This window comes from Myotis nattereri (genome assembly GCF_964212035.1).
Source record: "Myotis nattereri genome assembly, chromosome: 5".
Taxonomy (NCBI): Eukaryota; Metazoa; Chordata; class Mammalia; order Chiroptera; family Vespertilionidae; genus Myotis; species Myotis nattereri.
Window position 1 is genome coordinate 58,719,324 of NC_138080.1, and position 26,603 is coordinate 58,745,926.

General features: G+C 38.1%; 1 protein-coding gene across 1 annotated transcript in view; it reads left to right on the forward strand.

Moving 5' to 3' along the window:
• OTUD4 (OTU deubiquitinase 4) overlaps positions 1-26,270 on the forward strand; it is a 43,459-nt gene extending 17,189 nt beyond the window's left edge. Inside the window, exons 7-21 of the mRNA XM_081091007.1 lie at positions 2,382-2,514; positions 5,644-5,701; positions 5,928-6,045; positions 6,138-6,202; positions 9,685-9,779; positions 10,797-10,900; positions 11,002-11,188; positions 16,448-16,610; positions 19,227-19,350; positions 19,640-19,695; positions 20,412-20,492; positions 21,372-21,510; positions 22,008-22,268; positions 23,281-23,321; positions 24,768-26,270. Coding sequence (XP_080947133.1) covers positions 2,382-2,514; positions 5,644-5,701; positions 5,928-6,045; positions 6,138-6,202; positions 9,685-9,779; positions 10,797-10,900; positions 11,002-11,188; positions 16,448-16,610; positions 19,227-19,350; positions 19,640-19,695; positions 20,412-20,492; positions 21,372-21,510; positions 22,008-22,268; positions 23,281-23,321; positions 24,768-25,973 — 2,831 coding nt within the window. The 3' untranslated portion in view covers positions 25,974-26,270. The remainder of the gene's footprint in view (positions 1-2,381; positions 2,515-5,643; positions 5,702-5,927; positions 6,046-6,137; positions 6,203-9,684; positions 9,780-10,796; positions 10,901-11,001; positions 11,189-16,447; positions 16,611-19,226; positions 19,351-19,639; positions 19,696-20,411; positions 20,493-21,371; positions 21,511-22,007; positions 22,269-23,280; positions 23,322-24,767) is intronic.
• The last annotated feature ends 333 nt before the right edge of the window (positions 26,271-26,603 follow it).

Consider the following 26,603-nt stretch of genomic DNA (forward strand, 5'->3'; position numbering starts at 1 on the left):
AGGTTACCAAAAATATTAATATTGTATTAAAAACTTCTTTCAATAGGAAAAAAAGATCTAGTAGCTAGAGTTTGACTTATAAATACGAAGTTATTTATTTCCTGCAGTAATTAAGTTCATTAATAAGGATTTGTATGTGTTTTCAAAGCTGGGTAGTGTATGGCTTGAAAATTTACATGACCGAGCAAATCAAACATTTGATTATATTGGCTCTAGAGCAGGGTTTCTCAACCTTGACACTATTGACATTTTGGGCCAGGTAATTCTTGTTGTGGGGGCTGTTCTGTACATTGTGGGATATTTAATAGTATACCTAGCATCTACTGTGTAGATCTCCCATTGTGACAACCAAAAATGTCTCTAGATTTTGCCACATATTTCCTGGAAGGATACAGTTCCTTCCCAATTGAGAATTACTGCTCTATTAGTTAGTTCCTTCCTTTGTCTGTTCTAAATGCACATCACTCATACAAAACAGTAGTGCTGGGCATACAACAGCTTTTTCCTCATTTTTTTTTTTTTTTGAAATTCCCACAGGAGGTTGAGAGAGTGAGAGGGAGGGAGGGAGAGAGCGAAAGAGAGAAACATTGATGTGAAAAAAACATCGATTGGTTGCCTCCCTCATGAGCCCTGACCTGGGCCTGGGATCAAAGCTGCCACCCAGGTACGTGCCCTTGACTGGGAATCAAACTCAAGATCCTTCTGTCTGCAGGCTGATGTTCTAACCACTGAACTCTCAGGCCAGGAGTCCTCTGTTCTTAAGCTAGTGGTGATCAGTAAAGATAATATGTAATGTAAATTTTTAAAATTAATTCATCTGTTTTGAGGTATGAAAGTCTAGCTGACTATCCTGGACTGTGTCCTTTTTTTTCCAGCTAGTCAAAATCTGGACATGTCAGCTTTGGGAAGGATAGCTCATGGAGATTCCTTTCCTATACTTCTCAGTGCCTGTGGGTTGGATGATATAAGGCAGAGTTCCTCAAACTACGGCCCGCGGGCCACATGCAAATACAAATATTGTATTTGTTCCCGTTTTGTTTTTTTACTTCAAAATAAGATATGTGCCGTGTGCATAGGAATTTGTTCATAGTTTTTTTTTTTAAACTATAGTCCGGCCCTCCAACAGTCTGAGGGACGGTGAACTGGCCCCCAGTTTAAAAAGTTTGAGGACCCTTGATATAAGGTGTAGAAGAAAGATGGTTTGCTAGAAGGAAGTCTCTTAGGAAACTTATTGTTGATGAATTCTTAGTGTACTCTCGTTTCCATAAGAATCACTGTAGTAAAACTAATTGAGAATATTTGGTAATATATATTTCCATGTTTTCTGTGTGTGTGTGTGGTTTTTTTTAAGCAAAACGTCTAAATATGCTTCCTCATTGGCTGCTGAGAATACATTTAAAATATTTTTATTTCAGAGAGGAAGAGAAAGGGAGAGAGAGATGGAAACATCAGTGATGAGAAAGAATCATTGATTGGCTGCCTCCTGCACACCTCCTATTGGGAATCGAGCCCGTAACCCAGGCATGTGCCCTGACTTGGAATTGAACCGTAGTTCAGTCATATGTTCATAGGTTGACGCTCAATCCCTGAGCCATATTGGCTGGGCTGAGAATACATTTTATAACAGTCTCTTTTTAGTCCCTTATGGAAAGTTATCTTCTTCCTACCAGTCTTTTTTTTTTTTTAATTTTTTGTTGTTTTGTTTATTAATCCTCATCTGAGGATATTTTTCCATTGATTTTTAGAGAGAGTGGAAGGAAGGGGGAGACACAGAGAGACACATCAATTGGTTGTCTTCCACATGGTCCCCGCTCCCCAACTGAGTCTGGGGATCGAGCCTGCAATCCAGATATGTACATGCCCTTGACCGGAATCGGACCCAGGATCCTTTAGTCCATGGGCCGATGCTCTATCCACTGAGCCAAACTGGTTAGGGCAAGCAGTCTTAATGTTTCTTAATGTTTTCTATCCAAGTCTCTTAAGGTTGGGTATGTTGTATGCCATCTATAATTCTCAGTTTCCTCATCTGTACAATTAGAATAATTATACCACTGTGCTGGGATTAAATATGCAGATAATGTAAAGGCTTAACACACGAAGTGTAATAATTGTTTAATATGCATGTTTATCTTTTATTGTCATCATACTTGTTTCAAAGTTGTGATACCTTTTTGTGTTGATATTTTTAAAAATGACAGTTATCTTATGTAATGATTTTAAACTAATTACACACAAATCTGGTTGCTCTCTATGATTAAATTTGATCATAGATGTTGCAGGTATCCAGTTATGATTTTAGAAGCCTGGGCAGTAGATACTCAATTTTATGTTAGAACATAAAATTAGTTAATGTTGCATAACATATCTCTTGTTAATTGCAGCTCTCCTTTATGAATTACTGTATGAGAAGGTATTTAAAACTGATGTTAGTAAAATCTTGATGGGACTCAACACTGCTGAAGTAGCTGGTGAAAGCCACAGTGAAATATCAGATTCAGAGGATGATAGTTGCAGGTAAGAATGAATTTAAATTCTAAGATATCTTTATAGTGCCGTACAAAGAAACAATTCAGTAAATGATTCTGCAAGGAGTTCCCTGGAATTGAAATATTACGGTATTCCTAAAATATACTGATCTGCAGTAGAAGGTTCTTTATCTCTGCCACTAATTTTACCTCATTTCTTCTAAGGAGCTGTTACTTTTAAAAACTTGTTTTGGGTGGGAAAGCATCTAATTCTATGTAATCTGGATGTGTATATGTGGAATAGATTTGGTCTACCTATATCTGTGGTATTATAAAATTTTAAGGTTAAGCTGTCAACTGTTTGCGTATTCAGTGCTAAAAGAATGGCCATTTTGATTTCCTTGACTTTCTTTTATTGTTTCCTTAAATAATGCCACCTCTTTTTCTTTTTAGATAATAAAAATCCCAAATTAGGGTATAGTGTGGGAACAGCTCTGGATAATGTTTTTGTTTAGATTGTGAATAAGCACTTTTTGAGTCTATGATATTCCCCCCCCCCTCCCCCCCAGGACGTATAAACTAGTGGATAAGAGCTTGGGCTGTATACTTCCAAACCTGGTTTCAATACTGGCTTCCTGCCAACTTACTAGACTTGGGGAAAATTACTTAAATTCACTAAGAAGCCCCAATTCTGCATCTGTAAAATGAGATATATTAGTAGTTCCTCAAAGGGCAGAATCCTCCTATATAATAAAAGCCTAATATGCAAATAGACCGAATGGCAGAATGACCGGTGGCTATGATGTGCACTGACCACCAGGGGGCAGATGCTTAGCGCAGAAGCTGCGTGCAGGCCCCAGGCCAGCCAAGGTGAGTGCCAGCGGGGGCCCCTAATTGCCCCGCCAGTCGCCCCACAGTCACCCTGATCACCAACCAGGCCTAGGGACCCTACCTATGCACGAATTTCGTGCATCGGGCCTCCAGTTTATAATAATTAAATGAGATAACACGTAAAGCGCATAAGCTAGTTCCTAAATATAGTGTCCAACATGTTAGTTTTTATCAATAAGAAGAATACTAGAGACCTAGTGCACAAAATTCGTGCATGAGTAGGGTCCCTAGGTCAGTCTGGCGATCAGGGCCGATATGTGGGTCGACTGGCGGGCGGGGCGATCTGGGGGGGCCCCTACTGGCACCTGCCTTGGCTGGCGGCCTGGTGCCGCCCACTCATCGGCCCTGACCAGCGGCAGCTCCTGCGTTGAGCATCTGGCCTCTGGTGGTCAGTGCGCGTCAAAGCGACTGGTCATTCCGCCATTCGGTTGATTTGCATATTAGGGTTTTATTATATAGGACATTTTATAGCAACTAATCATATTCCAATCCTAATGAAGTTAAACTATTATTGCTGTTGTATCTTAAAAAGGAAAGCCTCCTACTTGGTGTTACATACTGTGAAACTAGAGAAAGAAATGAAAATTGATATCTAATTCTTTATTAAGTACTTAATTATCTTTTTATCTGTAATTCAAGGCATTTCTTAAATTTTTCTAATCCTGATTGAAAAATTGTCTACCATTTCTTTATAAGAAAGAAATGAACAGTTAGTTAGAATCTGGGCCTGCCTTTATAAGTTTAATGCTAGAATGGACTGACTGTGCACAGGGAAAAATTTTACTCCATGGTCCTCTCCAGCACCTCTCTGATTAAGACATGTCATTGAACATAGGAGAAAGTTAATTAGGGAAGGTGTGCTCATTATAATGCTGTTTTTCTTTTTATACTTTACTATTGTAGCTTTTTACTATTGTAACATTGGAGCCTCTCTCGTTAACTTTTTGCATTATTACAGATTTCTTGTGTCATATCTGGCTTAGGGAAGACAAGGCTTCAAGTAGGGAAGAATGCTATATAACCATGGCACCATAGATAGGCATAGTGTGATAGCAAGGAGGAAAGAGTAGGGATTTTGTTATACTCTTGTGCCTGGATTCTTTTCGCATTCACAGTGTTGAAGTACTGGAAATTATGGGTGCTTTTTAAAAATCTAGACACTGGCTACTTGGAGTCTCTTGAAGATTGCTGCATTTAAGGGTACAGACTTGGGAAATTGTCCCAAAGACTAGAAATTGATTTATGAAGGAGTGTTGGACAGAAGAGTACAGGTGGCTCCTCACCTCATCTCCCATTCTACTTGCCATCACTCTGTTCCAGCCTTGCCAGCCAGCCCTTGTCCACACCAGGGTCTTTGCACTTGATTTCTGTTTTTTCTGCCTGGAATACTGAATAGACTTATGGTTTGCTATCTTGTTACCTTTAATTACTTATTCAAAAAGACATCTCAACAAGTTCTTTCCTCATCCCACTTTTTCTTATTTGAGCCTATGGCTCAACACTATAATTTTTTCCTAACATCCCCAATAGCACTTATTAGTATTAGCATACTGAATATGGTTTGCATTCATTATCACTAGACTGTACATCTTTTTGTAGTGGAATATTTTGTTTAATGGATCATCATCTATGTATTGAAAGGAAATTTTTCTACATTGAATGTTTTATAAACCCAATTATTCTACTTACCTGAATTTCAGTTTATTTCTGTTTGTTTTATTGAGCCAGTAAGAACTACTGATAAAAGTCTTTGAATTATATTTTATAAGTCACACACACACGCACACACGCACACTTTATTTTTTGTATATTTTTTAATCCTCACCCAAGGATATTTTTTCATTGATTTTAGAGAGAGTGGAAGGGAAGGGGAGAGACGGAGAGAGAGAAACATCCATGTGAGAGACACATAGGTTGCCTTCCATATGCGCCCTCACCAGGGCCAGGGCTCAAGCCTGTAACCTAGATACGTGCCCTTGACTGGAATTGAACCCAGGACCCTTTAGTCCAGCAGTTGCCGACCAGTGGTCTGGGGACGCTGGGGGTCTGTGAAGTCCGAAAGGTTGGCTACCGCTGTTTTAGTCCATAGGCCGACGTTCTGTCCACTGAGCCAAACTGGTCAGTGCCACTTGTGCACTTTATTAAAATTTGTAAAGGCTCATTGGAAGATAGCTTTGACTTTGTGGAATATAACTCTGACTTCTGATATTTTTATGTGAAGTTAGAATAAATTAATTGCATGTGAACACATTTTGTACTAATTATGGTTATGTTTTTTCCTTTATAGGAGAAAAACTACCACCGCTAATGATGTAAATGGATTTAAAGCTCTGTCAAGTGATCAGGTATTTTTTTCTAAAGGTCTTAACTTGTTCTTCAATATAAGAGCTTATAAAAATGTAGTCTTAATATTTTTAATCTTTTCTGGTACATTTTCAATAGAGTTAGGCGTAACTAACTAGTACATTTTTCAGCAACTTAGTAATTTTTGAAGTTTTCTTTTGATTTTATTCTTGTACATATGTCAAACAAAAATGTTTTATTTTTTTAATCCTGACTTTGTTTGTTTAGCACCTGAAAAACAATGGGAACTCCCAAAGCCTTCCTTTGTCTAGAAAGGTTCTTAAGTCACTCAATCCAGCGGTTTATAGAAATGTGGAATATGAAATTTGGCTCAAGTCTAAACAAGGTGAGTTTAAAAATCTGCATTTTCCATAAATTTGTTTTGTGGCACTTGAAAATAATTAAGTCAACTTGATATTATTCTGATATTATTTACAGCTCAACAGAAACGTGATTATTCCATTGCTGCTGGCTTACAGTATGAAGTTGGGGATAAATGCCAAGTAAGTGATTATATAGAAGAAAAGATCTTACCTGACATCTTATTATAATAGGAACCAAGTAAACAGATAAGTTTGAATGTATTGTTAATTTGGAATTTTAGAACATATTTTTTCATGTATACATTTTCATGGTTTTAAATATTTAGCATTTTGATTCATTTGAATACATTACCAAAATTGTATGTATCGAAAACCATGGCATCCTGTCACATGATCTTTAAAAAAAAAATCTAATATTTGATATTCTTGCTTCAAAGAAGTTACAGTTACATTTCAGATTTTTAGATATTTTCATTACAGTTGGCAAATATTTTATAATTGGTTCAAGCTTGATATTATAAGTCAGTTTGTTTTGCTTATAAGAGTTATCCTGGAAAATTGAGAGGTACATAATGTTTTTCTAAAAAAAAAAAAAAAAAGGTATCTTTTTATTGATTTCAGAGAGGAAGGGAGAGGTAGAGAGAGAGAGAGAACATCAATGATGAGAGAGAATCATTGATTGGCTGCCTCCTGTACGCCCCAATCTGGGGAGATTGAGCCTGAAACCCAGGCATGTACCCTGACTGCGAATCAAACCATGATCTCCTGGTTCATAGGTTGATGCTCCTACTGAGCCAAGCCAGCCAGGTGGTACATAATGTTTTTTGGTTGAATTAAGAAAGTAAAGTGGACTGACAGGAGATTTTCATTTACTTTGAATAAACTATTGCTCTGGATTTAAGTAGCAGATTATTAAAGGGGAAAGTTGGATTAGATCAGTTTATTTTTGCTTAATCCTAACCGGAGGATATTTTTTCCCTTGCTTTTTAGAGAGAACGTAGAAGGGAGGGAAGAGGGGGGGAAAGAGAGGGAGAGACAGACACACATCACTGTGAGAAAGACACATTGATTGCTTCTCGAGCGTGACCTGACTGGGGGTGGGGAGTGAACCTGTAAACCAGGTACATGCCCTTGACTGAGAATCAAATCCGAGACCCTTTGGTGTGCAAGGCGATGCTCTAACCCAGCGGTTCTCAACCTGTGGGTCGCGATTTCTTTGGGGGTTGAACAACCCTTTCACAGGGGTCGCCGAAGACCATCAGAAAACACCTATATAATTGCATATTGTTTTTGTGATTAATCACTATGCTTTAATTATGTTCAATTTATAACAATGAAAATACATCCTGCATATCAGATATTCACATTACGATTCATAACAGTAGCAAAATTACAGTTATGAAGTAGCAACAAAAATAATTTTATGGTTGGGGGACACCACAACATGAGGAACTGTATTAAAGGGTCGCGGCATTAGGAAGGTTGAGAACTACTCTAACCACTGAGAAACACCTGCCAGGACACATCAATGTTTCTTAACTTGGAGTGATTTTGCACGCCCCCTCCCCCCTCCCTGCTGAGCAATGTCTGCAGACATTTTTTTGTTTTCTAACTGGGAAGATGCTACTCACATCTAGTGGGTAAAGGCCAGGGATATTACCAAATATCCTACAGTGTACAGGGACATTCTTTCCCACTTCCCATGGCAAAGAATTATCTGGCCCAAAGTGTCAAAAATGCCAAGTGTAGAGAAACTCTGGAAAAGGTAATTTCCAAAGGTCCCTTTTCTGTTGTTTATGATAAAAATGGACTATTTCCAAAATAAAAGCAATCCACGTACACAAGAATTAATTGGAAGATAATTTTCATCAAAATGGCTTCCATCAAAAAGTGTTGCCTTTTGCCCTGGCCAGGTGGCTCAGTTGGTTGGAGCGATATCCTGTACACCAAAGGTTTGGGGTTTGATTCCCGGTCAGGTCACATACCTAGGTTTTGGGTTTGATCCCTAGTCGGGGCATGTATGGGAGTCAACAATCAAATGTTTCTCCTCAACATTGATGTTTCTCTCTCCGTTCCTCCCTCTCTTCCTCCCTCCCTCCCTCCTCCCTCCTTCCCTCCTCCCTCCCTCCCTCCCTCCCTCCCTCCCTCCCTCCCTCCCTCCCTCCCTGCCTCCCTCCTTCCCTGACCCCCTTCTTTTCTTCCTCTGAAATCAATAAAAACATATCCTCAGGTGAGGATTAAAAGGAAAAAAGTGTTTGCCTTTTCAAAACTACCTTACAATAGCCCTTGACAAACATTTCTCCTTGACTTGTGGGGGAAACGCTAATTTCCTTTGTTATAAAGTGGTTTGTGAAAAGTATCTGATTGACCAGGATTATATCTGTACACTTTTGAGCACTTTTCATAGTGTTCTGGTTCTGGGGTATTTGAAAGGAAGAAGAGGATGTAATTCATTTAGGTTCTTCCTTATGGGATTGTCAGAATTATGCTCTAATTATAGAACAGAATTGTGAAATCTTTGAAGGGAACAAAAGAGAAGAATAAAACCAAGGCTTAGTATTCCCCTTCTTCCCCACCCCTCAACAGAGAAGAGAAGATTGCTTATCTTACGCTGCATCACTAAAGTTTTGTTACTCATTATTTCAAATCATGCATATCTTCTTTGAGGTTGCAGTTACTTTTGGTAGATGCCATTAATAAGGTAGATGATAAAGCAGATACCTATTTTAATTTTTTCTATTTTAGAGTATTTTGTTTCTAATTCTACTACTTTAACTTGGATAAAATTTAATTGAAACTTTATTGTGTAAACTGCTAGGAGTCAAAGATGACTTGTTTACTCAGGTGAACATGTAAGATACAGTTTTAACTTTTGATAAAAAACGTCGGGAAAATATTTTTGATTGTTAAAGAGAGGAAGGCTAAGTGTCCTATTTTGATTTGTGAAGAATGAAACCTCAGTTAGAGGACTTTGTCTACTAATAAAAGTACGAGGGTACTCAAAGCCATGCAACACGGGTGGGCTCTTAGTGCTCCTGGTGTAGTCATGCCAGATCCCCTATTCATTGTGTATTGTTTGATTATAGAAACACCTCAGGGCTTACTCTCCTATCACAGTTTACTCTTGGAAAATACCATGTAGAGAACAGATAACAGATCTATTTTTAGGGAGGAGAAAGGTCACAGTTACACATAGTAATTATAATAATACTGTCACGTCCTTCATGTATATGATACATACCTCATTCCATCTCCATGAGTCCTATGACTTTGGTACTATTATTAGCCTTATTTTGCATATGAAGACACTGAAGTATGAGAAGTAACTTGCCCAAGGTCATATTGCCGGTAAGTAAAAATCCCAGGCCTGGAATCCTGGTTGTGTTGTGCCACAGTCCTGACTTGGAGGACCAGGACAAGATGCCTCTCTTGTTAGGAGCCTTAATAGATGTTGCTACTACTTCTTGAACTATTTAGGATAGTAATTTAGAACAATTTTGGAAGGGTAAACACAGAGAAACATTATTGTATACTGTTTTGAAATTAGTTTTGTGTTTAACAATATACATTTCATTTTCTCTTTAATTGGAAACAATAAATTTTAAAAACTGATCATTAATGCAAGGAAGCAGATGACTGATCTTTCTGGAATTGTTCACCAGGTTAGGTTGGATCACAATGGAAAATTTTCTACTGCAGACCTTCAAGGGGTTCATTCTGAGAACGGACCAGTTTTGGTTGAAGAAGTTGGAAGGAAGTATGTACTGCTCTTCAACTAAGGCATTTACTGTCTTTTCAACTTGCCTCATGTAATCACGAGCATTTCAAAATGGCTTTCTGCATTTTCAGATTCACTTAAAGGTGTTGCCTATGTGTAGAAATATTTGTTCAGAGCTTTTGAAAAATAGAGTTTAAATTTAGTCTTTTGCATGATGATATAAAAGAAAACTCATTTTGCCCATTACTGTTTAAAATGTGCCCTTCTTCACAAAGGCAGTTTGGGAAATTGACTTTTATAACTATAAAGTGGGAGCTTTGGAGGATAGAGATCATATTCATTCCTAATATTATTTGGTACTGAATTGCATGTAATTAATTTTAAATAAATGTCAGACGGAGTAAAATTTTATGGTAGATTTACAATGTTATTTTAGAATACCTTTTATTTTAGTTGCTGCTGCCCTTATTAGAGATAAAGGTAGTAAGTCACACCTAAACTTTACTATGGAAAACTTCAATCATACATAAATGTCAGGAGCATAGTGCAGTGAACTCTAATATACCATCATCCTGGTTCATCAGTTAACAGCATTTAGCAGTCTTTCCTAACCTATTTTCCCTAACCCTTTTTATAAATGGAATTGGAATAATTCAAAAAATTGAGACGTTATACCATTTCTCATAGACATGTAGGTACTTTTATGTGTCTCTAGCACAGTAAGGGCTCCTGCCTCTCCCCACCTGAATGACAGTACGTTTATCACAGCTAATAGCAATCATTCCTCAAATCTTTTGCTTCGATTGTGATTTAAGGCCTTTTTGTCTTCTGGTATTTTTGGGTTTGAAAACATGCTTTTGATTTATGTTATCTTTTATTTATTAGAATTACATCTGGGTTGCTAAATGGCTTTGTTTGTACTTTATTTTTAATATAAGAACTAAAGCTGGAAATTTTTATGTAAGTTACAAATAAAATAGCTATGCTGAATACTTAAGTAGATATTGTTACTATGAGCATTTTAAATTATTACATGTCTTTTCCTTCCTTTTGAAGGCACTCACCGAAGACCCTCAAACCACCTCCCTCAGAAAGCTGGAACACAGTGTCAGGGAAGAAGATGAAAAAACCTACCCCTTCTGGACAAAATTTCCATTCTGGTAAGAGCACATCAAGTTATTCTTTTTTGGGGGGAGGGGTAAAGATAGATGGCATTGTTGATCATAGGAAATTATGAGGTATCTTTGGATTCTTGTCACAGATGCAGATTATAGAGGGCCAAAGAATTCAAGCAAGACAGTAAAAGCTCCATCAGCACTACCTCCTCGACTCCAGCACCCTTCGGGAGTAAGACAGCATGCATTCTCTAGTCATTCTGCAGGGTCACCGTCTCAGAAACCCTCTAGTGAGCACAAGAATCTTAGCAGGACACCTTCACAGATCATAAGGTAAGAGAGGGGCATTTTCTTTTATTTGCCACATTTCATGCTTTTACTTATAGAATATTAAAAGTATTGATAAAATACTATGTGAGGATTTCAGTTCTTCATAGTTCTCTTTAAAGAAATAAAGTAACTTTGCAGAGTAAGTCATCTTTATTTTATTTATTTATTTATTTTTTGTCTAAAGTTTTACATGTGTCTCCCTTTTCCCCAATTGACCCCCCCTCCCAATTTGTCTCTTTTTTTCTTGTTAATCAAATGATGTTGATCATTATATTCCACATATGAGTGAGATGATGTGATATTTCTTTCTCCGACTTGCTTATTTTGCTTGGCATAATGCTCTCTAGTTCCATCCATGCTGTTGCAAATGGTAAAAGTTTCTTCTTTTTTTTTTTTTTTTAAATGAATTTTCTTTTTTTTTAATATATTTTATTGATTTTTTACAGAGAGGAAGGGAGAGAGATAGAGAGTTAGAAACATCGATGAGAGAGAAACATCGATCAGCTGCCTCCTGCACATCTCCTACTGGGGATGTGCCCGCAACCCAGGTACATGCCCTTGACCAGAATCGAACCTGGGACCTTTCAGTCCGCAAGCCGACGCTCTATCCACTGAGCCAAACCGGTTTCGGCAAGTTTCTTCTTTTTTATAGCGGCATAGTATCCATTGTGTAGATGTACCACAGTTTTTTCATCCACTCATCTGCTGATGGGCACTTATGCTGTTTCCAAATCTTAGCTATTGTAAATTGTGCTGCTATGAACATAGGGATGCATATATCCTTTCTGATTGGTGTTTCTGGTTTCTTGGGATATAGTCCTAGAAGTGGGATCACTGGGTCAAATGGGAGTTCCATTTTTAACTTTTTGAGGAAACTCCATTACTGTCTTCCACAGTGGCTGCACCAGTCTGCATTCCCACCAGCAGTGCAGGAGGGTTCCTTTTTCTTCACATCCTCACCAGCACTTGTCATTTGTTGATTTTTAAAAATTTTTTTATTTTTTTATTGATTTCAGAGAGAAAGGAAGAGGGAGAGAGAGATAGAAACATTCACAATGAGAGAGAATCATGGATCAGCTGCCTCCTGCAAGTTCCCTACTGGGGATCGAGCCCACAACTGGGGCATGTGCCCTTGACTGGAAATGAACCTGGGACCTTTCCGTTCACAGGCCTACTCTATCCATTCAGCCAAACCGGCCAGGGCTGATATGTTGATGATAGCCATTTTGACAGGTGTGAGATGGTATCTCGTTGTTTTGATTTGCATCTCTCGGATGATTCATGACTTTGAGCATGTGTTCATATGTCTATGGGCCTTCTGTATGTCCTTTTTTGAAAAGTGTCTATTTAGTAGATCCTTTGCCCATTTTTTGATTGGATCGTTTATCTTTTGTTAAGTTGTATGAGTTCTCTGTAAATTTTGGAGATTAAACCCTTCTCAGAAATGTTATTGGCAAATATGTTCTACCATTCAGTGGGCTTTCTTGTTGTTTTGTTGATGGATTCTTTTGCTGTGCAGAAGATTTTTATTTTGATGTAGTCCCATTTGTTTATTTTCTCCTTAGTCTCCATTGCCCTAGGAGCTGTGCCTGTAAAGATATTGCTGCAACATATGTCTGCTATTTTGATGCCTATGGAGTCTCGTAGGATTTTTATGGTTTCCCGTCTTACATTTAAATCCTTTAGCCATTTTGAGTTTGTTTTTATGTATGGTATAAGTTGATGATCTAGTTTCATTTTTTTGCATGTATCTGACCAAATTTTCCAGCACCATTTATTGAAGAGACTGTCTTGACTCCATTGTATGCTCTTGCCTCCTTTGTCAAATATCAATTGAGCATAATGGCTTGGGTCGTTTTCTGGGTTCTCTGTTCTGTTCCAGTGGTCTATATGTCTGTTTTGGTGCCAGTACCAGGCAGTTTTGAGAACCGTCACTTGGTAATATAGCTTGATATCTGGTATTGTGATCCCTCCAACTTTGTTCTTCTTTCTCAGGATTGCTGTGGCTATTCGGGGTCTTTTTTTTATTCCAGATGAATTTTTGGAGAGTTAGTCATTATTTTTGAATAATTTTTTCCCCCCAATGATTTGGGAGATCTTAGCCAGGTCTTATTCTGGCACTTAATAGTTGTCTGGTAGTTTGTTATAAGTTAAATACTGAATTCCAAATGGCATTTCTAATTTTTTGGAGGGTGAGGATGTTTTCCTTTATATAGGAAGTTAAATCAGTTAAGATGGTTGGTTTACTTTATTCTAATAACTTTATATTGTTTGGGTTAATGTGTCTAATACCAAATGGAACTACAAGTTGAGGTTCATGTAATCATGATTATCAGCATTCTGACTGAATATCCAGACACAGGTGAACTTCAGGGTCATAATTTCCTGTATTATGGATTTTATTTTTTTCTTAATCTGCCCTTCCATGGAGTAGTTTATATCCCTTTAAAGAAGCTTTATTTGAGAGGGTGTGTCTTAAGTGGAGGCTGTTCTTTCATGCAAATGTTGCCATGTCTCTGGGCACTGCAGCCCTTCTAGGTGACTGTGACCTGTGCCTCTCTCTCCCCTATTATCTGAACAGCTGTAGCATCAGCTTATGTGCTTGACAAGTTCTAGTCTCTAGTTCCTTTGTTTTTGGCATTTGGGCATTTCCCTTTCTTGGGATATACCAGGGGTGGGCAAACTTTCTGACTCGAGGGCCACAATGGGTTCTTACACTGGACCGGAGGGCCGGAACAAAAGCATGGATGGAGTGTTTGTGTGAACTAATATAAATTCAAAGTAAACATCATTCCATAAAAGGGTACGGTCTTTTTTTTCAATAGTTTTATTCATTTCAAATGGGCCGGATCCGGCCCGCGGGCCGTAGTTTGCCCACGGCTGGGATATACTTAACATTTTTTCATTAAAGATCGTTATATAACATAACATCTTCAAGACAATTGTAGGTTCTTAGGCTGACATGTTACTATTACTGTGTTAGTTTCCTGGGGCTGTTGTAGCAAGGTACCACAAACGGGTTGGCCTAAAACAACAGAAATTGACTAAATTCTGGAGGCTAGAATTCTGAACTCAAGTTGTTACTAGGGCCATGCTGTCTCCAAGACTCCAGGGGATAATCTGTTCCATGCATCTCTCCTGCTTCTGCTGTTGTGTGTAGTCCTCTCTGTGCAGGGACAGTCCCGGCCCATGGTGGGTGACCTCTCCCAACAGACAGAATTTGTGCTCATTAATCAACTAGTTATGGATGAAGCCTGTTGTTTGGATATTGACCAGACTCCACTAGCATTTGGTGGCATCTAACTCAAGGCAGGCGAAGTACCTAGGAGATCTGACTTATTTTGAATATAGACTTTGGAAACTTAAAAATGTGAAGTAAACATAGGAAGGTCATAGATAGAAATGAATTTTATTTTTTTTAATAGACTGGAAAAGAAGCATTTTTTCCCCTTGAATACAAGGAAACTCTATACTCTTCAGTGTCTTGAAGATTAAAAAAGCAAATACACATGGGCTACTAAATGGCTAATTTGAAATATACTTTTGTTTACCACAAACAATTTATATCCAGTATGTTTCTGCTGTTGAATCAATCCTATCTCCTAGGCATTGGTAGAATGATCAGACAGATATGAAATGTCTCTGTAGCCTTAGGATCAGTTTCTGCTTTGTGTGTTAGCTGTATATTACTTGGTATATGAAACATGATGGCAGAAGGCAGTACGTAATACATAGGCATGAAGCTTTAGAGAATGTTTGCCATTGTGATTGATTATATAGAAACCTATTTGTATTTGCAGTTAGTATGCCTTCTCCACTGTATGTATGGAGTGGATTTTATTATTAAAAGAAATTTGGAGACTGCTGATGATCAAATATTTAAAGTAAGACTTAAAAAAATTAAGTCTAGAATTTTATAGTTAACAGTCCCCTGGATTTAAGCCCATTAGAGTTTATCTTTCTAATGTTCAACGCATTAGTTTTGAATTATTCTACTTACAGAACAGAATCTTAATGTTAGTCATGAGACCCCCTATGACCTCTCACCTTTCATTTCTTTCTCATTTGTCTCTTTCTTTGAAAAAAAATAAAAGTGTAATAAAAACCAAGCAGGGTTGCTGTTTGGTTGCATTATGTGAATGCTGAAAATGATAGTAATATCACTGCTGAATATTTTTCCTACAGTTAGCTGCAAATAGGGAGGATTTGGTTCTCTTTGTAGTGGGTGAGGATAAGATGGACAGTTTTGGTGACAGGATGGACATGGTATAAGGTTGTGTTAACTTTCCAGACTGCTGGCATTTGCTGAGTCCTCTTTGGAGTCTTCTGTGATTGGGGTTTGAGAAGGACTGGTCAAAGATTATGAGGGTCCATTTTGCTCCCCTGCTTTTCCCCCCCAGTACTGTTGGGGTTACATTTGCCCTGTTGGAATTAGGGTGTGATTTTTAAGTGGGACTATCTGAGGGCAAAGTGGCTGTTCCTTATGTCAGATGTAAAAAAATCACTTCCCACTTTTGTTCGGATTATATGTTCAGATTGTGACAACGAATTTTTCCTTTAGGTTTTGACTTTTCGTTTCCCACTGTTGTGAAACTGTTAGACACGGTGCAAATAGTATTCATATTGCCTATAATTACAAGTCATACAAAATCAATAGGAATGTGTTATAGGCTACTAAGTTGTATTCATGAATTTTTTTTCATCCTTGTTTGACCAAAATTATACTGAGATGTGGTTAGTATCTAGCCTGGCACATTTTAATATTTGTTCTTTGTAGCTTTACATCTCCCTTGGTGGTATCAAAAAGCAGAGGATGGTCCTCTTGTTTCCTTTGATGTTGCCCTTTACTTAGAAATGAGAAGTAGAATGCTTTTGAGACCTAAACTAATAACTTTCCCTTTCTTTTGAAAGTGAATTCTTATGAAAGTATTAAAATGTGGGGTAAAGAAATATATTCAGTACTTAAATTTCTGCTCTGATGAAAAGGAAAAAAAAACCCTCAATTATTTCTGTATCACTTTTTTTTTTTCTACCTCTCCCTATTGTAAGTTTATCTTCTTGATTCTGTTAATGTAGCGTGCATGATGCTACAGGAGATTCCGTTTGGTAAACATTTATTAATCAGGTTGCCAAAAGGTCTGTGGTCACTCTGTAGCAAAATATTAGTCAAATATTTGTATTGACAAAACAGGTTATTTTATTTTAGGTAATCAATACATTTGCTTTTTTTTGTGTGTGTGACAAAAATGTTTTATTTAACAGAAAACCTGATCGTGAGAGAGTTGAGGATTTTGAGCACGCCAGTCGAGAATCTAATTATTTTGGCCTCTCCCCAGAAGAGCGCAGAGAGAAGCAAGCTATAGAAGAATCTCGATTACTTTATGAGATTCAAAACCGAGATGAACACGCTTTCCCAGCCCTTTCTGTATGTATAAAAAGAGATTTTAAAAGTTATTGGTTTGAAATCTCTCCTTAATAGAAGTTAACTCTTGAACAACATGTGTTTGAACTGTGTGGGTCCACTTACAATGCAGATTTTTTTTCAGTAACTACAGTTGGCCCTCTGAATTCCCCTGGTTCCCCATCTGCAGATTCAACCACAGAATCTGTGGATATGGAAGACTAGCTGTGTGCATTCTTTTAGGTCATTTTATATAAGGGACTTGAGCATCCATGGATTTTGGTGTCTGTTTGGAGTCCAGGTACAAATTCCCTATGTAATACTGATGGCATCTGGAGCTAAGTTTTCGGGGAGTTAAAGTTATTCACAGGTTTTCAATTGCCTGGGAGAAGTTGGCACCCCTAAGTCCCATGTTGTTTAAGGGTCAACTGTAGTTTTTATATTAAACCGTAACTTTATATTAATCTATAAGACTAATAATTTGTAAACTGAAGGGTACCTTGCCCTGGCCGGTGTGGCTCAGTTGATAGAGGCATCATCCTGTATATCAAAAGACGTGTTCCTGTCAGGGCACATGCCTAGGTTGCTGGTTAGGTCTCTGGCTCTGGTTGGAGTGTGTGCCGGAGACAACTGATCGATGTTTCTCAGACATCAATGTTTTTTTCTCTCTCCTCCCATCCTCACACTCCCTTCCCTTCTAAAAAATCAAAGAAAATGTCTTTGGGAGAGGATTTAAATAACAACAACAAAAAAATAAACTGAATGTAATCGTCCTTCCTTTTCATGAGGAATGTGAAGTCTAAAGATATTAGTTGGTGTTAGAGCTGAGGCAAGTAAATTGGTTAGCTCACTTCTAGGTTAGTATTTTGAATTAAAATATGTTGCTAGCCAAAGTAACAAGATACATTTATATTCAGTTAAGCTACATCCATAAAATCAGAAAGTCTTTTCAGTGTTCCTTATTAAACACACCAGCACCTAAAATTATATATAGTAAGAGCTGCTCAGTGTTTGCTGTTGGAGGTGGAAGTACATGGAATCTGGTGTCTTTGCCCTTGCTCTGTGTTTGACACGGCTGTGATGGATGCTTCACTGATGAAAGATATGATCTCTATCTTTAGGTTTCTTCTTCTTTTTTTTAAAATATATTTTTATTGATTTCAGAGGGGAAGGGAGAGGGAGAGAGAGACATCAATGATGAAAGGGAATCATTAATCGGCTGCCTCCTGCACGCCCCCTAATGGGGATCGAGCTCACAACCTGGGCATGTGTCCTTGACCAGTATTGAACTGAGACCCTACAGTCCGCAGGCCAAGGCTCTATCCACTGAGCCAAACCAGGTCGGGCTCTTTAGGTTTCTTAATTATTTTGGTGGAGTCAGAAGGGGAAACAGTTCTCATGTAGAGTGAAGTCAGTGGTCTGTGAAGAGGGTTCGTTGGCAGGATAGGGGAATGTGATTCAGTTTGGGACACTGGAAACCATGGTCTTTTAAGTACTGGAAAGTGGTACTAAATGACATGTGATCCAGAATGTTGGTTGGACACCTTTTCTCAACAGTAGATTAAACAAAATGAAATGTTACAGGAGGCTTCCCAGTATACCGATGTACAACATTAAATAATGTCCCTCACACTCAATTATCTGTCCACTGGCCTCTGTGGAATCTTTTTAGAGGTGTGAGATGCTTGATTGAAAACAGCTCCTCTGGACTAATAGTTCAGTCTGGCATAGGGTTTGGAGCTTAGGAATTATTGGAAAAAGTGCCCACATCCATATGTGAATTAGACATGGGTTGTGTGTTAAGTATATTTATCTTTATGTAACATGTTATTTTCCCATATTTAGATTTTAAAAAAGGCACAAATCAGTTAAGCTTGTATTCATAGCTTTTTGTCCGTTTTCAGTTAGTGAATGGTAAGAATATGACTACTGTAATGTAGGAATACAATGTGAAATTTTTGATTGTCAGAATGGAGTCATGCTCATCATTTTTAGATTACTAGTTGACAGTTGGAATCCTGTCTTCTAGTAAACTCCTGTCACAAAAGGCTAAGATCCTCTTCTCAGCTCTGTGCAATATTTACTTAGTACCAGAACAGGAGAGGATCTTCAGTGATAATTTAGCTTGAAAACCTGACTTATTCCAGTCCCTTTGTTACACCAATTACAAGGTTAGATCTCATGCAGAGCTTACATGATTTGCTGAGGGTCAGTAGCATTTCAGTGAATAACAATCACAGTGCACTGTATCTGTTAATTTGCACTTGGGTATCTTTCCCCCACAAAGGACTGTGGCTCTGTAATAGCTGTTTTTGAAGGTTTGTATGAAGGGTGCTTGCTATTTGTGCAAAGAATGAAAGTATAAATTACAAGATGAAAGTTTGGTCAGAGCAGCTTTCCCAAATAAGGGTACGAAGAAGTGTTAAAATAATTTAGGCCAAAGGTCTGTCTGATTGCCTAATACTTAGACTTATTAATAAGCCTATAACTATAGAGGACATAATTAAGTATGAATCTTAGGCCCTATTTTTGGAAGTATAAAGACATGGCTATGAATTTTGAGATTTTTAATCAGATGTACAAAGAGTATATTTATGGGTAAATCTTTAACACAAAGTGTTGGGTTTTGTTTATGTGAAGAGCTCATCAGTCAATCAGTCATCTTCTCAGAGTAGCAATCCATGTGTCCAGAGAAAATCACCATATGTGAGTGATAGAAAAGGAAGCAGGCGCAGAATGGATACCGAAGAACGAAAAGATAAAGGTATGTTACTTCATCATTTGAAAGCATGTACTGGAGTTCCGTGTCTGGTTTAAAGTCATCCATTGGAAAAAGAACTGTTTTAAAATCATTGAGCAGTTTAATGTCATATATCTCACTGTTGCTGACTCAGGCTAATGCTCCTTTAAATAAATATCATTCTGAAAACTGTATTTTCACCGACTAAACATGATGCAAATAGTACTTTTGGCTTTCTTTATTTTTATATTTTGTTTTTCTGTCTTCAAAGTGGCTGATGCTGGCCTTTTTTTTAAATCTTGATCTGTTACAGACTCTAGCCATGGACATACTCACCTGGATAAAAAACCTGGGCCAAGCACATCAGAGGTAAATGTTTTAAATACTAATTGCATCTTTTCATTTTCCTTGTAACACTGTGATAATAATATATCAGGAAGAAGCAGTAGGAGATGGTGACTTCATTTGATAACTGTTAGGGAAGTAGAAAAGTAGAGAAAAAATGGGGAAAAGATAGTAGTGCTTGAGGAGGATTCACTCACATACTGTAACCATTTCTTGTAGGGTACATTATGGTGACCTTTCTGAATTGGTTGGAAGTAGCTTTTCCAATAATCTATAGTAGAATGAGATTAAAAAAAAATCTCCACCTGAGGGTATGTTCATTGATTTTAGAGAGAGGAAAGGAGAAAAACATTGATGTGTGTGAGAGAGAAACATTGATTGGCTGCCACCTGTAAGTGCCCGACCAGTAATTGAACCCGTAACCTTTTTGGTGCATGGGACGACACTCTAACCAACTGAGCCACCTGGCCAGGGCAGTAGGTTGAGGTTTTTAAAGGAAAAGTGTGCTCTTTGAAACTATGTCCCCAATAAAAATGTCCCAGTAGTTTGATATAAAGATGTGCAGGTAGTATTACTATCTGATGAAGACCAGATGTAATTGAAAAAGAGATAGTCGAGAGGGTTCAATCAGGTGCAGGTAGAGTGAACAATAAAGGCAACCACTATGATCCTAGAATGTGGGTGGGTGTTTGAAATACAAAATTATGGGTTTTTTGTTTTTGTTTTTTTTGCTTCTAAAGAATATTAGTGATGATAAGTGTGCAAGAATTTCATCACCATCAAAGTCAAAGAAATTAGAGTGCCCACCTCCTGCAGAACAAGTAAGTACATTGTTGCATCTGACATAGAAGGCTCCCTTCTCTTAGCTCTGTATTTGATAACATTTAAAAACAGAAAACATCTATATAGAAAATGGGAGGATATATTTTAACATCATAATTTGGATAGCTGTGATTTTTTATAATGCTGTTGTTTAGAATGTTCCCAGTTTTTTTGGGTATTATTTTTAGATATACTGTTTTTTGGACATAGAAGTCATTCTTCTGAATTGATTTTGAATAAGTTTATATTTGGTGGGTTGGCTTGAAAATTTGATTTTTGGAAATTTCTACTTTAAAAACTTTTCAGTTGTCTGCATTCTTAACAGTTATTTTATAGATGGTAGGGAATGTAATGGTTAGACTGTACTAAAGAGATTAGAAAAAAAATGTTTAAAGAGCCATATCACCAACTTTTGAATTTAATGATGAAGAAACCTGAGTTCCAGCAGGCATTTTGATTCTTGGTCTAATACAGGCGTAGAGAAAGGTTGTAGTCTTTGCCATTCAGTTAACATCCTTATGTCAGTTAGAAAGCATATTCAGTTTTGTGGCATGTCTTCGTGTGAAGAACTGTTCTTAGTAATTCATGAATTTCAAAGTGATTTCAATGGTTTTGCTTCCTTGCCTTAAAAGCATTGTGTTCAATGCTTCAAAGTTTGTTTCTAACTCTGCCAATGACTTCTGTGACTTTCGGCAGGCAATCCCTGGTTAGGATCAAATTTGTTTGTGTGGGATTTTTAGCCACTGAGCTTTTTTCCTTTCATTTATAAAACCAGAAAAACCATTTATATAAAAGCTGCAGTAGAAAGGTAGGCAACTCAGAGTACATTTGGTGGTTAAAATGAACTCGATCTCTCTTTCCACCCTTTCTCTTTGAAGAAGCCAGCAGAACATGTGTCTTTGTCAAATCCAGCTCCCCTTCTGGTTTCTCCAGAGGTACATCTAGCTCCTGCGGTGCCTTCTTTACCAGCCACTGTGCCAGCCTGGCCAAGTGAGCCTACATCTTTTGGACCAACAGGTTAGTTACTAGTTTTAAATATCCAATGACCCATCCAACATAAGCTTTCCAAGTTAGAGACTTCAAATGCTCGAGTGAGAGCTTGACCTCAGAGTAAGGTTAGCTATATGGAGCCTCTTTTTGCAATCCTCTGCTCTTCTCTGCTTCCAGTGTGGAATTCATTTGAGATATGCCCTCGACATCCCAGGAGGAAGATGTGTGAGCTGGTTATCTCCACTGGTTGCTTTGGTTGCTCAGCACTGACACCAAAAGTTTCATTCCCCATGGACCAGTTCTAATGACCCTCATTGAACCCTTTGCCAGGCTCTGTGCACATATGTTTGTAAGAGCTACACTCAGACCACATTGATGCAGAGCTTGTTTCCTGGGTTCATTTTCTCCTGTATGTCAGGAGGGTCCCTGGTTAATATAGCATTCTTTACTTTTTAGCTTAATGTAAAAATATTTGTAGAAAATTATTTTCATCTTTTTATAGTTTTTTCTTTTTTTTTTTGTAGGTGTCCCTGCTCAAATCCCTGTTTTATCAGTGACACAGACCCTGACTACTGGACCTGATTCTGCTGTGTCCCAAGCTCATTTAACACCCTCTCCAGTTCCTGTGTCAATACAGGCAGTTAACCAGCCCTTGATGCCTTTGCCTCAGACACTGAGCCTTTACCAAGACCCACTCTACCCTGGGTTTCCTTGTAATGAAAAGGGAGACAGAGCCATTGCACCACCTTATTCACTGTGTCACACTGGGGAGGACCTGCCTAAAGGTGAGCTGCTTCTCGAAGTTAAAACTGATTTTATTTGTCATGTACTGATACAGGTTCAGTGAGAGATGTAAGTAGAGGTCAGAGGTCATGTTGTCATGTTAGTCTCTACTTGGGAAAGGATAGCAGAGGTTTGGCTATTAGTCACTCACTCTCTGCTTCAGCTTGTGTTTGATTGGATTATGTTTTTTTATGTGTTTGGTAGCTGCACCCTGATCTCCTCACCTCCCCCCGCCCCATCATTTTTTAAAGAACTGTTTAAAACCATTTTGAATTAATAACCAAATAACTAAACATTTACTGCCTTTTTCCATCACTAATTACTCAATGAAAAAATTATAGGGAACGAATATAATAAATAATAGCTGTCATTACAGTACTACATGCAACAATATATATATTTTTAAAAGAATTCTTTTTAAATTTGCCTGTCCCCTTTTCTTTAAAGGTGCAAAATTTCCTAAGTCTAGAAAAGGTAATGCAATGACTGTCTATATGCTCCCTATCTGGATTTTTGTGGATACTTTTGTTTTATTATTCAGTGGCTTGATGTTTGAGTCTGTGAGTAAACTTGGCTAATGTCAAATGAATACCTTAGCTGATATTATCCTATTAATCTTATGTTAGTAATGAGTTAGGTTTATGTTGGCTTTACCTTTAACCCCCAACATTTTTATTTCATAATATTTTAAATCCCAAGGAGAAGTTGAAAAGGAAATACAGTGAACACCTGAGTTTCCTTCACAAAGAGTTAATTTAAATCAGATAAAAATCTCAATTTAAGGTATTTTGGAACTTAGTTGTAAGTAGCATAGACAAAGTATATTGAACCTGGAATTACCCTATAGAAACAGAGCCTCGTTTTGGTTATATTAGTTTTTTCTCCATGTTTTATAGCACAGGCTAGAGAAAACAATTCTAGTAGGTAAAAATGTCTTAGAACTATATATTGTTTGAGAATAATGAAAAAAAGCTTTTGAATGTATATTGAGTGATGATTGTTATTTATTTTTAGATAAGAACATTCTTCGATTCTTCTTTAATCTTGGTGTAAAGGTATTTACATTTTATCATTTTAAAATTATTTTCAAGTAAACAGATTTAAATTCTAATTATTTAATTATCCTAAGAGTAAATACCCTAAGATTTACTAAACCTCATTATCTTCAGTACTAGCATTTTCAGAATTGTGCAGTATGTCTCTTTTTGGTGGTGATTGGGGCTCCAATTTTTGGTTGGTTTTCCTTTTAATGGGCAGTGATTTAACCCTGTGAGTATGTTTAGGAGATGCCTCTGTCCCTGGGTGGCCTAATGGAAATACCCTCACTGAGGGATTAAGTGAGCCATCTGGGTTTGAAGTTCTGCTCCATCACTTTTTAGCTGGTTAGCTCTGGACAAGTCATTTAATGTATCTGAGCCTAGCTTTTTGAATTTATGGAACGAGGGTAGCAGTCTTCGACTTGCCTCATTGTTTAAAGGTTCAAGGAAATACCATGTAAAAGTACCCCTATAGAAGGTGGGGTGTTCACTAGTGGAGTGGAGGTCTCCTTTAGGAAGTGGTCAGTCAAACAATAGTTTGTCTTAGAGAGGCTGGGGAACTCTTTGTCCTTGTCAGTGCTGTGTTGTCTCCTGTCTTGGATTGATTTCTGTGGGTCCTAGACTGTTAAAATATGAAATGAAGTGCCCTCCTGTAGCCTACTGACCAGTTCATACAAGGAGACTTGGTTAATTTCACCATCTACTGCATTTCTTTGCCTAAATTTATATTTATCTAGTTAATTTTGGCTCTGGCTAAAGGTAGCCACTTAGCTGGTAAATTGTGTGTGTGCATGTGCGTGTGCGTGTGCTTTGGTCTTTTGTTGATACTTTGTAGGCAAAGGATTTGACATACTTCATTTTCAGTATCACCCTTTGATTAGGAGTCTCACTTTTATCTTTGCGGAGTGCTCTGGGGTCTCCTAGAACTATGGAGTGCTAAACTTGGGGGTCATCTACTCCTATACTAGATTTTTCTGGTAGAGCAGGTCCAGACCAGTTATTTAGTTGGCATGGGTCACACACAGTGAGCTAGCGATAGAACCAAAATACAAATGCAAGTCGAGCTAAACAGCCAGTGATTGAGATACTTGAAGCTGGAGGCTCAAGTGCTTGTTGGTGGCTTTTGAGATCCATATCACCCATAATTGTTTTCGTGCAGTTATATCCAAAGAATGAAATTAATGGTCATGATAATCTTGGGTAGGTTCATTTATTGTCATTTGTCAACATCTATACAGGACTTGGGATTGGTTTCAGGATAGGACAAGGAATGGAGCTTTAGAGCAGTCTTGATTTTGTACTTCCTTTCCATGTTGAGTCTCATAGTGATGTAGTTCTTGGACTGCAGATTATATGCTCTTTGTAGACATAAAAAACTTACCTTGAGCCTACTTTAAACTTTCTTTCAACCTTTTGTTTTTCTTTTTAACTGTTTTTTTTTTTTTGTTTGTTTGTTTCTTTTAGGCATATAGTTGTCCTATGTGGGCCCCACATTCTTACCTGTATCCTCTGCACCAGGCTTACCTGGCAGCCTGCAGGATGTACCCAAAGGTCCCTGTTCCTGTGTATCCTCAAAACCCTTGGTTCCAAGAAGCCCCTGCTCAGAATGAAAGTGATTGTACTTGTGCTGATGCACACTTTCCTATGCAGACTGAGCCCAGTGTTAATGGTCAAATGCCACAAGCAGAGATTGGACCACCAACATTTTCTTCACCTTTGGTTATCCCTCCATCTCAGGTGTCTGAAAGTCACGGACAGTTGTCTTACCAGGCTGATCTTGAATCTGAAAACTCTGGGCATCTTCTTCATGCTGAATATGAAGAGTCACTAAGTGGCAAGAATATGTTCCCACAACCGTCCTTTGGACCTAATCCATTCTTAGGCCCAGTTCCCATTGCACCTCCTTTCTTTCCTCCTGTTTGGTATGGGTACCCTTTTCAGGGATTCATAGAAAGTCCAGTAATGAGGCAGAATATTGTTATGCCTTCTGATGAGAAAGGAGAATTGGATCTACCCCTGGAAAATCTGGATCTGTCTAAACAAGGTGGCTCACCAACAGGTGAGTTTCAGGAGGCCAGATGTGAAGACACACAACATGCTCTCCCTGAAGCAGATGTGAGTGAGCATGAAGGCCGGGCAGAGCAGTCGTCCCAGACACCTAAGGCAGATCTGGCATTGGTTTCCATCCCTCCAGTAGCGGAGGGAAAGGCTCATCTTCCCACTCAGAATCTAAACAGAGAGAGAGAAACTGTGCCTGTTGAACCTGAGCCTAAAAGGACCATTCCAAGTCTGAAAGAAAAAACAGAAAAAGTGAAAGATCCTAAGACTGCTGCTGATGTGGTCAGTGGGGCCAACTCTGTGGATAGCAGACTACAGAGACCAAAAGAAGAGAGTTCAGAAGATGAGAATGAAGTGTCTAATATTCTGCGAAGTGGTAGATCAAAGCAGTTCTATAATCAGACGTATGGAGGCAGGAAGTACAAAAGCGATTGGGGCTATTCTGGTAGGGGAGGATATCAACATACAAGAGGTGAGGAGTCGTGGAAAGGGCAGCCAAGCAGAAGCCGAGATGAAGGTTATCAGTACCATCGAAATGGCAGAGGACGGCCCTATAGGGGGGATAGGAGGAGGTCAGGGATGGGAGATGGCCATCGGGGACAACACACTTGATGGCTGTTGTTGCAGTGTATTAGAGCAGAAACTTTTCTTAGGTGGAATGTTTCTAAAGGCTTTAAAAAAATACATTAAAATAAAAACCCAAATTGGAACTATCTCCTCCCCTCCCCCTTTACCCTCACTTCTATCCTGGACAAGAGATTTTGGATATGTGTTCAAGGGGGCAGGTGAATTCCTGGCGTTGCCATTTCTCTTTGTTCAAAATCTGTTTATTTATGGGGTGACTGCCCCCATAAGTAGAAAATAAGTTTGTTAAAGTATTTTTTATAAACAGCTTAATATAAAACATTATAGATTTAGTGTTTGTTTTTTTTTCCTTAAAATAAGTTTAATTTCAAATGTTGGAAATGTGTGCTGTATAGTGTTTACTAAAGTGACAGAAAATACACCATTTGACACATGATAGATTCCAAAACATAACATTGCACCAAATAGAAATGTATATTTTATTATGCAATGCCTTAGTCATAAACTGGGCTCAAACAGTTCTTAGGCTAAAACACTGTTGTCTTTTGAAATGCTTCCAACCCAAAGGCCTTTCATCTCAATATCTGTCAAACTTGAATAATGTCTTCTTTTTAATATTACACATAAGGCAGCCTATTAACCTGTGTCTTAGAAATG